We start from the raw sequence: 14,474 nt of genomic DNA, 5'->3' as shown, positions 1-14,474 counted from the left end.
AGTTCTGCCCTTGCAAGTCATTCAACATGACGTCACTCAAACCTTAATATCTTTTTTTTCTTGATTTATAATGAGAAATCTTAAATACGTTATGATATTCGAAAATTGCTTATATCTTAATATCTTCTACATTTCACGAACGATTACAATGAAATTTCGAAATCCTTAAATGTTATCGTCAGTTAATGAAATTATATATGTATACCATTTTCATTGAAACAGGGTTTACAGATAACCAATCACTTCCAGTATCTGGGATGGTTTCACGGTGATCCGTGTCTACTCTTCACAGAATCTTCGGTGTTCGGTTTCAGCTAGAACAGTTCTCATAAGTTACTTCCTGCTATAGCAATTCCGCTGTAAGAGTTCAATATTCTTGATTCTTGGTTAAGATGCAGACACTTCTTAGATCTCGCAGTGTTGACGTTCCAGATGAACTTTTTGGAATGATCCAGAAAACTCCTCTGGTGTGTTTCTGTTTGGGTGTTTTCCATCTCCTGAAATTCTTTCTTGTAGGTTCATTCTTCTATATCATAGAGAGGTGTCAACCCAATGAAGGAATTTATGCTCCTTTCCTGGCAATTGTGTTGGTCTCTTCATTTCTTTCCATTTTCCATGTGAGCGCTTGTGTTCTAGCATCATGGTGTACAAATATCCCTAAAAACAAGTTCCTCGCAATTGTAGCTACGAATGAAAACTGGTCGAAAATAATGGTGAGAAAAGTATGCCACAATTATTGAAAAAAAATGCTAACAGCCTAAGAAGAACCTGCTAACTCTATAATGTCGTTGCTTTTATTTCGTATGCTGCATATTGAATGAACTCCTCTCTCCGCTTCTATTTACAAACTTGCTCGTATCGTCTTCAAGCAAACCTTGCAAAATAATTGCTCAATTAACAGTCGTATCAGCTCCGTTTTCACTTACGCCAATATTTACCTAAGAAGATAGGCTTCGAATAAAATCCGATATCAAATTAGGTAGGCGTTCAAAGCGACAGTAAGATCCGAAGGAAGCCTTATCATCATTCCGACTGAAATATGTAATCAAATTAATACTTGCTGAACTTGAAGAATACACGCTAGTCGAATGAAATCTATTCACCTGTATACTCGTATAGTGTTCCTTTCTACCGCTGTGCGAAGTTGTTACAGACGTCGTGTTCGATTTTGCCAACGTTTTTGATTGACAATGAATGAAAGAGTGAAGTTTTTTTTCAGCTCTCGAATATTTTCTGGAGAATTTTGAGATCCGAGTAGGCGATTTCATTGCATCTACTCACGATGTTGTCGATAGGTAAAAAATAACATTGCAAATTTCAACCTTTCATCAAGTCTAAAATATTTCTATGTTCATTTTCCCAACACTATCGAAACTAAGGATGCTTAATAATATTTTGAAGTTTCATGCCAACTTTCAGTGACATCTGCGACTTTTTTTGATAATTTGTTTATTAGGAATTTCAAACAAGCGATACGCCCCCTGGTGTCCATTTTCGTAAATAAAAAGTAAATGCACTTTTGTTTGTTTACATCGAGGAACGAAGAATATTTTGATGTTTCAATAAGAGTTTTCATAAAAAATACCTATATCTGAATGTGTTGAAAATATCTCAATCTATCTCGTCAACGGGGAAAGCTTAGTGAAGTTTTCATAATTTGAATCCTTTGAGCCAATCTTCGATTGAGACTTTCTTGTGATGTCATCTTTGATTAGCATCAATGTTCCAATTTTATCCATTGTATATAAGAAGAAGGCAAGAAATCATAGTTATGGCTCTCCATATAATCAACTTCCTTCTATTTTGATCTTGTGAAGAGCCAAGAAGTTCGGATTCAAAAAACAATTGCTGCTTTTTATCAGCTGATTCAGAACAGTGTCAGAATTTTTTTCATACATACTAATACTTCATTACATTTATTGACCTAAAATTGATACTAATTAACACACTTGAAACCAGTTTCGACAACGAATCTTCAAAATTGAGAGAAAATAACTATAAACTGAGAAAAAAAGATTTATTTGAAGAAAACCTCAAAATCCCCTTCAAAAATGACAATGACTGCATTAACTTTTTACTTCGAACTGTCATCACCATGTCGCTGCAATCTATATTTGAATTCCCAGTAGTGATACGACTCCAATGAAATTAATCAGAATTATTCCTGAAATTACTTCGTATCCTCATTTCTTATTTGTCAATTAGATTTCAATGAAATTTGATTTTTCAAATTTTGACATATAAAGTGACACTTTTAAGAACTGGTAGACGTAATAAAACGTCTTATTTTACACTAGTTCCACCGACAGTTCCATGAAGTAAAATATTATGAAACTAGGGACGAAAGATTAATTTAACAATAAGGGAAGAAAAAAAGTCCATTTTTTTTAACTGTTATAACACAAGATGAATTATATATTTATCATTATAAATATTGACAGCACAATTATTGCAATTGTTAAAATTTCAAATTGATTCCAGACGATAAACTTGTTTTATGGCTCTCACTGGCTGTTATTTGGGAAGTGATTTTAGATTTAGTTCCGATCTTAACATTGAGTAAAGCGTCCATAATGTAGATTCTTTCAGATTTTACTAATGTTTTATTCTCGGTTTTATCCTCTTCTCTTCACACAAAGTTATAAACCGTAAACTGTCATAAACTTTTTGTTGTTAACTGCTGAAAGAGCATTACCTGCTCTGCCACTTCAACATCGCTTGACTGCTCTTCAGAACTTGAATCACCTATTTTGTAAAAGTAAATAAAAACCGTGCGTTCTGGCTTATTTATTTACAAAATGTCAAACTGACATGAAGTGTTAGCAGGCAAGAGACTCGATTTATGCTTTGACAATTATTGTCAAAAGTATTCTATATCTATTGTTACTTTATGAAAATTACTCTATTAAAAATGTAAAAAAAGCTTTGTATGTATTGCGTTGAGAAATGCAATTTTGTGTAACTTGTGAGCTTTTGTCTCACACAAAATCAGGCATTTCGTAACTCATTACATAAATAGCTATTGTATTATTTTCAGTATTGCGAAAAGAAATTGACAATTGGTCGAATCAACGGACTCAGCTCAATCAACCTGAAACTTTCAAGTTCTGAGCTATTTCCTTTTGGAAGTTAGATTATTTACAGGCAGAAGGACAGAACTTATTTTGATCACGATTTTTCCAAAAAGGGGCAAATCAAATAATTTGCTAGAATCAAAACTCTAAAATAACAAATACACAGGGTATTCAAAGAAGTAAATGATGATGTTCACGATGAATGAGAACATCCTTTTTCTATGAGATGTCATTATTTTCTTGTTAGGACGTGCAACATGTGATATTTTACACTCATTTTGTCAATAAAGACAAGAAGAGAAGACAGAAATAAATATATATAAAGTATGCGTCTAAGGACATTAAGATTAATGGTAGTTTGACTTCAGTTTACGAAATCTCAGATTAATGTTATTCCATGGTTTAAACCTCGGTTTAAACTTTCATGTTAAGATCGAGTAGAAAATAAGGAGAGATATCCTTAACCTGCGCAGTTGCCAAAATTGTTGGTTATTTATTTATAAAAAATGAATAGCATAAAATTCAACAATATACAATAGAACATGAGTTATATGCTCGGTTATATGTAATATATGGTTGATGCAAATGTCTGCATTTATCGGAATTAAATGTAGAAACAACGAATTTTGTTTAATTCTTTTCAAATATTTAATACGCTCCATTTATGATATGACCACTAGTCCACAATGAGAGTACAATAATGAGATAATACTGGGAAAAGCCAAACCTAACCGAAATGTGTTCAATCAAAACAAACAAGAAACTGCAACAACTTTATGAAAGCAGGTTTCTAATTTCATAAAATATATAGGGTTTTATCTCTTCTGGATAGTTAAAATCTACCCTGACGAAGGTTTAAACCCATCGATAGTTCAAACTATCCTTGATAGATTAACTATGTTTGATATGAATTATCGTTAACCACAGTATAAACTCTAATTTTTGGTTTAAACTGCCATTAATCTTACGGTTCTAAGTGTTTGTTATCATGAAGAAGTCTTAGTAGACTGCTTGATAACAAAAATAACTATACTAAGTGGCTTTCGCACTGATTTCATTTTATTCGCTCATTTTATGGGACATTATTCTATATCTGGGAAGATATAGATGAAAACCAAAGGCAAATCATTATTAACAGCGAATATGATAAGTACGATTAATTTATTTGGAGACTTAAATGCATCATCGGAAACCTGTAGTATCTGTTTTTTGTTGAATAAAACCAGTTTGCTTCTATCGTCCGCCTTTTTTCACGTACAAAGTACCACCAGTGACATGGAGTCTGTAAAAATCTTGAATAATTAGATGTTCAGCGCCATTCAATAATTTGTCTCTTCATCTAATTCTAAATCTTTACTGTTGATCGACAATCACCTCACGTACCATGAGATTACGAATTGCCTAGGAAAGCATATTCTGACATGATCTCGTCATCATAAATGTCATTTTCAGTAAAATCTACCTATGCCACTCATTAATATTAATAACGATGTTGGAAGTAACATTTTCATCATTCGAATATAATTATAGTAATTTCTTGCATTCTTTCGAGGAATTCATACCATAACAGGATTGCAACCATTAAACCCTTGTAGAGCTGGTAACACCTTGACTATAATCATATGGATTGAAGTGTCCTATTCAGCTAGAATAATTGATAATGAATTCATTAGTGAGTGTTTTGAATAATGGAATCTAATTGGAACAATCATTTCTTCGGCCCATTCAACGGAACTGTAAATACTGCAGCGGTTTAACTGGAATTATTCGAGCATATGCATCCGTTCTTACGGGAATATAAAATAAAGAAAAAACACTTTTGATTGATTGATTTCTCATAATAATCGATAGGTGCTCAGAAATCTGTTATCGCGTGAATGTATCCAGGAACGGTAAATAAATGAAAAGAGTGTGGGTGTTTTCAAAGGTGAGGCAATATCGGAACAGGCACTTTATCGTTCAAATCAACGTGTACTTACCCCTGCGCTTTAGACGGTACTCTTTGGAATTTTCAGTCCTATATTCGAAATTTCAGTGAATTCCAATTCAGAGGGTGATACCCCTTCTATCTTGAATGTTGTATACAATTTTTGTTTGAATGATTTATTCTGATGATTTGCACCAACCATTAAAAGCACTAAGTAGGTATAATGGAATAGATAGAAAGAAAAGAAAATGCTTAATTTCCTAGACCGCCCACATGATCACGCCTAGTTCTGTTCTTCATTACATGTAAATATCGTATTTATTGAAATGTGACTTTTGATTATCAGAATTGTTTTCACTGATTAATTTTTTTTTTCAGGTATGTGCTTGAGTCGTTAGAATAATGAGTGCGGGTATGTAAGTATTTTTACATAGTTGTTGAGTATCTGTGTATATGTTACTACAAGTCATGAAGTTTTTGGTTATTCAAATACACTTTTCCAATTTACCTCATTCAAAATACTATTATATAAGGATTTTTTTTGGATCACATTACTTACAGCGTTCGAAAAAGGACGAATATACTATAATTATGATCTGATCAAACCAAATGCACAACATTTAACTACAAAAGGAATTTATTTTATTCGAGAAGTCTTTCTTGTTAATATTATATTATATTTTTCAATTCAGCTGACTTCATGAAAAAATATCAATTTTTCTGATGTTTCCACACCATCGAAAATTTTCTAATTCCAAGTCGAGTTCCAAGTATTTATGATATATATATATATATATATTTAATTGCTTACAAATTAACACAAATGTCTTCTAATTACTAATACTAACAACTCAAAACAAAATACCCGAAATTCAAATATTTTTTATTCCTAAAATTGAAGATTTCAGGAATGAACATTTTGAATTTCAAAACTGCATTCACTATTGGCCTAAGTCGAGGCCTAAGTCTTTTTTCTTGAAACTTATATGTTTTTTCTATTTTTTTCTCTATCTCTTCTCCAATCTGATCTTCTTCTTCTCTAACTTTTTGGATGGTATTCTTGCATTTTCTGTTTCTTGTATTGTTTCCATTACTTCCATATCTTTCTTCTTCATCTTATTATTTTATCCATGGTATTTCGATTCGTTATTGTTCCCTAAATTGATTGTTTCTGATGTACAAAAATTTTCTCCATTCAGCTCTTTATCTAATGGTTCAATTTGTTTTTCAACATTCCTCTTCATTTCATTTCTTTTAGCATCCAGTTGTTTTCACACTTCTTTTCGATTATTAGGTTATTCTGTAAAATCTAATTCTTTCTATTTTCGTATCACTGCTGTTTCTTCCATTGCTCTTGAAGTTGTTTCTATTTTCCTTCAATTTCATAGATTGTTTTTCAAATTTTCTGGCCATATCTTTCAGTTCTAAAAAATATCCAATTTATTTCGATCATTGTTTTGTGTGTTGTATTGAAAGTGGGAAGGCACTCTTTAGGAAGAAGAAAAAGTTACTAGTTTCTTTCCCAACGTTCGGAAAGCATTTCCTTCATTCAGTCAAATTCCCAATGGACTACATTTCTCATGATATATCCTAGAAAACCACATATGTCATTAAAATTTGAATGAGATGTAATTCGCTCTCAATGTAGAATGAAATTAATTAGTTGATTTTTTATCTCTTCTATACTATTGCTGTATTGTTAGCTTAGGGAAAGTATTGAACCATTGTGTAAAATTTTGGACTCACTTTTCCAACGATGTTTCAAAGTTGAAATATAATTTACTTGTAACACTCTCGATCCTATATTCGACGCAGAATTCATTCGTTAATTCATTGTTGTATCTCGTTACCGGGAATAAATTCACAAAAAACAAAAAAAAAGAACAGACTTATAATTTCTTAGGGTTAATTGCGACTGTGTGCCCTCCTGCGAATGAAGAGACCTAACTGTGACCTACAGATCCTACCTCACTCCGGGTATGGATAGTCACCCAACCAAATCTGGCCGCTGCCGTATTCTTCTCGAGTCTCCATTATAACTGTGGACCAAAGACCTCCACTGTGACCTGTCAAACGCTAGTTGTTCCCAGTTATGTTGGGCATTAACTGATTTTAGGGATTGATGTAGTGTATCCTTAAAACGCTTATACTGGCCTCCTGGTTTCCTGGTTCCTGGCTCAATTCGCCATACAGAGCTATTTTGGGGAGTATGTGTCTTCCATCCTCAGAATGTGGCCTCTCCATCTAAGTTGGGTCCTCGTTACTTGAGTTTAGGTTAGCCCTAGTTTATGAAGCTTCCCAAGTATTTGAACTGCTCGACCTGTTCTAGAGTTTAATTCTCCATGCTGATATATGTTTGAAGTTTGAAGGCTTTCTGGCGGACTTACCAGGATTTTGGTTTTGTCGATATTGAGTCTAAGGCTTGAAGCTTCGTATATATGTTTATATGTTTATAGGGGTCCAGCATTATCTGTAGATACTCTGGGCTGCTAGCGATAAGTGCGCAGTCGTCTGCATATTGAAGTTCCGTGATGAACTTTGAACGGGTTTTTGCTCTGAGGCGTTTCAGGTTATATAGGCCTCCATCAAATCTGAATCTTATTCCAACACCTCTTACAGGTATAGGGGAGACTAGGGAGCATTGATACATGGGGAGGCTTGATACAGGCTTATATCCGCGATCTGTAGCCGTTTTCAAAAGTATTATACTAGTGAACACTATTCTTTGGCAGAGGGCATTGCGTGACGTTAATCTGTAAGGCTAACAGTAGTTTGTTTGTGAAATATTCAACGAAGAGTGTTTCGAGGTGAGAAATTGTAAGTTTTTACTCAAGTTACCTAAGGGTTTTATGATCATGCGTTAATTCTTCGGCATAAACAAACATTTCACTGGGAAATATGCATAAAACTACTCAATTTACAGTTTTATTCGCTTTTCAAAATATATGAGTATAGGATGAAAACATAAATCACTTTAAAAATTGCTTTTAGGGAGGTTTGAGACATTTGTCCTGGGGAGGCCTGATACATGTATCATCTTCAAAAAATATTCCGTAGCTAGTTGGATAGGCCTACATGAAGGCGTCTTCACCATCCAACATATCAAAAGGATTTTTAAAAACCGCACAATCCCCATGTATTTAACGAGGCCAATTTTTCTTGTGTGGAAGTGACTAACTGACAATTTCCTGATTTTTCTACACCTATAGGACCAAAGCAAGCCAGTATCATTGCTGACCTACCTACTGAGCTGAATAATCCTCTCGATTACTCTCCCAGTACATCGTATCAATCCTCCCATATGTGGGGAGGCTTGAGACAGTTTGCATGTTTTTGTGTTCAACGTTCTGTACAGAATAAGATGTTTATGTTTTGCGACTTCTATATTTATTTTGTTGGACGATTAATTGAAGAATTATATAATATAAGAAAAGTCCTGCTTCTTCACATAATTCAGTTTCCAGAATAAAAATTCCAAAAAACGTATCAACCCTCCCCAGTCTCCCCTACTCTTGTCAGCAATTATCGAAACAGCTATGGCAAAAATATTGAACAAGATATATTTGGTTATTGGGTATGGGTGACCGAATTTATTCCAGTATAAACCTATACCCAATAACCAAATATGTATTATTCAAACAAAGGTGCAGAACTTAGTCAGGAAAATATTGAACAGTAAAGGCTCTAATACGGAGCCTTGTTATATTCCAAAGTTGGTTGAGAAATGTTCGGTTGTAGAGCCATTATGCTGTATTCTAGCGTTGTTGGTATGAAGACTTTTACACACTGCAGAATTCAATGCACAACTCCGCTGATGGGGAAAACCTTGGAAATTCATATCGGGAAATATCTCATTATCTATTACTTCAATAAACTCTTTAGCTACAATTTTTGATTACTTTGATCGACTTTGGAGTCTAACGCTACTGGCCTAAATACGAGCCTAAATATATGTGTCAAATCTTCGAAAAGAGGACCAATCTCACATTGGGGATCCTCTGGGGAACCAAATCGGTGACAACGCTGCACTATCCAGTGCAGCAAAATCCAAGAGTAACAAAGTTTTTTCGGAAAATTGAATTCATGGGAGAAATCTACAAGGTACTTACCTTGATATAACAGTAATGTCTTCATATTATTTCTGGGTTTCAGCTCTTGTAGAATTCAAAACACGAATGGCATCATTGAAATCCGTCAGGTGGTGATAATAAGTTATATAGGTCCTTTGTAGTTGACGCTCTTTGAATTCAGCAGTATTAGAATAACTGTCGCATGAAATATTTACGCCATTTAACGTATACGGCGACTGCACACGAACACCGTGACCGCGAAAGAGCGGTTAGATTTGTTACAACCATATGTTGCGAGAAATTGGTAAAGAGACAGAAACGATGAAAGCATTTTGTATGTAGGGTTACCTACCTTACGAGCATAATGAAAAATTATTCAATATTTATCTTTTGGCTTCTTTTGTTACTTTTTTTTCTTTTAAATTACCGCTTATACGGCCACTTGAATATAAGTACTTTGTGATATTTTTGACTTTTTGGTGACTAAACATTGTTATAATTCGTATTTTATTTGAAAAATTTCTGAAATATTGAATCTTTATTCCGTAGTTCTTTGAAGGGGTTTTTATAATATAGGTGATTGCTATTTCCTTGTTGTTTTGATCTTCAAACAAATCAGTCACTAATTGAAATCATAATTTCAATTCATACTGATGCGATATTATTATATCTAGTACTTTCCGATGGCAGTAACGATGTCTTACTACTGTCGTTCTTGGAGTAACATATATTCTTTCCCCTTCTTGTTGCTATACAAAAAACAAGGAGTGGATTCCTTGACTGAATATGGCAAAGACAAAAACTTTTTATCATTTCATACTCGTTCTTGACTGCGACAGCATCTTCTATACCCTAACACGAAATATATGTCAAGCATCTTATATCTCACAGAGAACCCCAAGAACCCAGACATACTTCGAACATATTCCTCTCCGAAAGGGAAAGGAATGCACACCACTGGATGATACAGGCATATTTCGATTCCTTAAAAGCCAAGACGACCGTCCTGTCTGCACTCTAAGTCCAGCGATTGTTAACTGCATTTTGCGCGAATGTTTTTCACTTTATTGGAATTTCATTTCAATGAGAGAAGAATAAATTGTTTTTTATCGGTGCATTACGTCGACATTGAACGCGGGAACATAATGGCTAGTTTTGCAAAAACGGTCGGTAATTATTTTCTCTTCCGTCAGTGGACGTGCCCACCCTATAAAATTATGCATATTCGCGCGAAAACCGCTTCAGGAATACTAATGGACTGTGAGGCATTGAAGTAGGAATTATTAGCTGAAAAAGCTTATTTATGTCTATGGGACTTCTCTTTAGCTATGTGGAGATACCTTGAGTTGAACCATGGCAAATTCTTTATGAAAGCCTGGTTGGTAAAATCGCCTTTTCTATACTCCATCCACATTTATTTTAGCAGTCGGTTGGTCATGAAATAATTTTCTCAAGTTTTTGTAACTAGAACGGAGTAATGTTGGCACTCCTGAAATGTCGTTTGTCATAATGCCGTTGCCACAATTAATATCAATTTTTATTACGAAAATGCCGAAAGTGATAGAAGAAAGAGACAGGGTTTCAGGAAGTGCTATTTAGAATTCAGGTCCGCTCATTCAAATAGTTATACCCTGATATTTTAAAATCCACAATACGTCAGAAGGTAGCGAACATACTCAATGTAAGAGAATTATGATGAATAATATGTTTCATCTGAATCTAAAAGATTTATATTTCAAATAAATATTTCCACAATCAGAAAGATTGTGAATGAAGAGGATGACAAAGAATTTCCTTCTATTGGGAGACCCAAAAAAGTGGTAGCATTTGAGAATTTTATGTTTGAGTGAATTAATGCGAAAAGTTTACTACAGGATTTTCGATGAATGTCATCGTAGAATAAGTCCCTAAAATTGATTTCTATTTTTCATTTGACTTGTCCCATACATTGTAAATGTCTTAAGGTATACATATTATATCAATGTATTAAGATGAACAGCTTCAAATACGCCCTAGTTGTCCTGTTAATTAATTATTCATGTGAAATTTTTGTTCAAAGGTAAAGTTTATCTTGACTTGAAACTTCCTTTAATTCCTTCTACTTATATTGATGCAAGATGATTTTTGTTGAGGAATTTAACATTCTTGTAATTATCTGTTGATTCCTTCGGAAGATACCCATGTCCAACCACTGCATTTCATCTTTGGGTTAATATTTTTGAAATCTACAACTGATGTAACGTATTCAAACTTTAGCCAAAGAAGATGACGAACATTAACTCTCCTCAAGCTAGTGCATATTATGATATTATATATGATCTCTTGTATTTTCCATGCAAATAGCTGAATTGGTATGCCTTCAATCAGTTTGTATAATCTTCAATTATGTTCGTCACATTTTTTCCGAAGAGATTCGACATTGTGATAAAACTCGTAATAACAGAAACTTTTACGTAGAACGGGCAACATAGGGTTGATTTAAAACCCAAAAATGTTTTGACAAGCGTCATAACCCCCACATTTTCGTACTATACAGAGTGAAATGTGTCAAATTTCCATGGCCAACCGAGTGCTAAAATAAAAGTGAATGGAGTATAGTATTGATTTCATTGAATTTCATCCGCTGGATTTCATGTAATATTTTATAATTTCTATATGTTTCTACATGAACATTGAAAAAATTTCAAGGTCGCTGCTCAAAAAATCCCCTGTCCTCACGTGGAAGAATTAAACCAAACCAGGAGGAATTGGAATTGAATGTAATAAATATTTGATAATCAAGGACAGTCTCATCAAAAAAATCATCTAAATAAGATTATTTACATTTCTGTACTCTCGTAAAGTAAAGGAATAGGTAGGTATAACCTAACCGCCAAATTTTAAATCAGTACCCTGATTATTTGTGTAAATTTATTGAACTTCTAAATTTCACTCAACATCTGATTATCACCCTATATATCTTAAACATAAGCTCTCAGGCAAATCAAACCTCTTGATTTGAGTCTATAATCACATTTTTATTGATTTATCAATTAATTAATCCATATTTCTACAAAGTTAGATATTCATCTGATGCCAATATTTCTATAGTTCTCTTTATGGAGTGAAATGCAGATAGCGAAATACCCATAAAATTGCCGTCTGCCTAACTTCTTTTGCAATGAAATTGGACGAAATAAATCAAGAAATCGTATATTGTTATCCGTATCTGGCTCTAGTCATTTCCACTCTACTTTTAACGATCAGTCATAAATACAATGATTCAGATAGCATGAAAACCATTCATTATTTCTACGTTTACTGATAATGATTTAGTGTAGTTCCACCCACAGCAAAGAAGAAAGTAGGTGTATCGTGGTAGGATCGTTACATGACTGACTCCAATACTCAAGGCAGACTTGGACAACATCCATGCCAAGATAATGGTGAAGGAAATTAGAAAGAAAGTCGTTTGGACGGCCAAATATTTAGAATATCTCTTTTGACTTTAACACCCTGTATGTTTCTTCCACAGCAAAATCTTTTCAAGGCATATTTGGTCTTATCGCTATATTTAGATCGAGATTTAGATCCTTAGTGTATGTCCCACAAGTTATGAATTACCATATATATTATAATTGAATGCTAACTAACAACGTTTCCTAAAAATAGTGAGAATAGGAAATCTTAAACAAGTGGAAAATAGTCTTATTTCACCAATTTATTGAAGTCTGAGAGGGTTTTGCTGCAAAACGCACAATCCCAACTGGACTCGTCTTATCTAGAATCTAGATGAAATAGCAAGTCTGGAGATTCTCGAAAACGAGACTCTCGTGTACATCACTATATTGGAATAGAGGTCTTTATGAATTATTGTAAATAACATCCTAATGAGCTTTGAATTTTACGTACCTTACTAACAAGTGAATTTAATGAAATTCTGAAATTGACTTTCATTTTAATTATTATATTCTGTTTCCCAAACCGTAAAAACAGGCATGAAATACATTCACATATTGCAGTTTTATAATAATTCATTAAGACCTTGTATTTATTATAACCTAGACAACTTGTTCGTTACCGCCCATATATGGAATATTCTGATTGTTACATATTTTTTCATGAAGGATATGTAGGAATTCCAATACATACATACAGTACGTGGTTTGAATGCTATTTCGTATAAAAAATAAAAATACCTCTGCCATATTCCAGATATTTCAATTATTCAACTATTCGAACTTTCTTTGGACAAAGAAATTTGTTGGCATGTTTCCACACCTATAAGTTATCAGACCTTTAGTTCAGTTGCGACATACTTGAAATTTCACAATATATTTTTGAATAACTACAATAAATTTAAGCAACATCCGAAATGCATAAATGAATTTTCCTCAACTTCTATTTGTAGAAGATAATCTTATTATTACTCTTCTGCCGCTCTGGAACTTTGCATGCTTTAAGATATTGTACTTTATAATGATACCTGAAAGAAAGTAGTGGAATTGAAGCATGAGAGGAAGACACAAGGTACAAATGTCTAGGTTTGAAACGGGCCTGATCCATTAATCACTGATGATGATCATTATCAATGATCAAAGACAGATGAAGGAAAAACTATCAGAAGACTGCACGCGAATATTAAAACAATATAGAAAACTAGTCCACCCAGCACAAATTTAAACAAAGCCATCAATACATTCCGCTTCTTCAGTACTACCAAACGGTATCAACTCTTTGATCCTCTTTGGTCCTATGTTAGTCCTTTGGCTAGAAAGATAATTATGTATAAATGAACCTTGAAAGGAATATAGCAAGGTCTTTGATCCTCTTTGGTACTACGTTAGTCCTTTGGCTGGAAAGATAATTATGTATAAATGAACCTGAAAGAAATATTCCAAGGTCCTTTTTGCCTGGGTTCCCAGTCGCTCAGGAATCCACGGTAATAAAGTGGCCAATACACTTGACAGGAAAGCAGCATTTCATTGGTCCGGATCCTTTCTGCGGTACAGGGAAATGAAGGTTAGGTACTCTAGAGAAATCTTCCGATACTGGAACACTCCAAAGAATTCCTTGGTAACTTCAACACTGATGTTAGCAAGGATATGATACACCATTTTCTGAATTCCTCACAGAGCATTTTCGGGGAGCACCTATCGAGAATGAGTCTAGCAGAAGCTGGTGAGTGCAGATTATGTGGAGAAAAGGCTGAACCTTCAGATCACCTGGTTACAGAATGCCTCGCCATTGCTAGCCAAAAATTACTTTGGAATAGAAAATTCTAGAATGGAAATATAGATAAAATAGCAACGAAGACGGGACTAATGGGGAACACAATAGATCTCAAGGGTGTAGTGCAATGTCACCCCCTTTCAAATCAAGAGTCCAGAATGTGCTCCTTTGGCATAATTTGTTCAGACATCT

At 34.0% G+C, this 14,474-nt stretch overlaps 1 protein-coding gene across 3 annotated transcripts in view; it reads left to right on the top strand.

The window, feature by feature from the left end:
- The window catches only part of LOC123309021 (apoptosis-stimulating of p53 protein 2), a 334,262-nt gene that overhangs the window by 92,339 nt on the left and 227,449 nt on the right, over positions 1-14,474 (top strand). Inside the window, exon 1 of one of the 3 annotated variants that reach the window (XM_044891867.1) lies at positions 1,121-1,295. The exons of the other annotated variants lie outside the window; for them this stretch is intronic. Within the exon in view, the coding sequence (XP_044747802.1) occupies positions 1,283-1,295 (13 nt within the window). The 5' untranslated portion in view covers positions 1,121-1,282. Of the gene's footprint in view, positions 1-1,120; positions 1,296-14,474 lie in introns of those variants that run through there. 3 annotated transcript variants of the gene reach the window in all.

Source organism: Coccinella septempunctata, chromosome 3 (genome assembly GCF_907165205.1).
Source record: "Coccinella septempunctata chromosome 3, icCocSept1.1, whole genome shotgun sequence".
Classification (NCBI taxonomy): Eukaryota; Metazoa; Arthropoda; class Insecta; order Coleoptera; family Coccinellidae; genus Coccinella; species Coccinella septempunctata.
The sequence above is the reverse complement of the archived record's forward strand: the minus strand, read 5'-3'. Positions and strand labels throughout refer to the sequence as shown.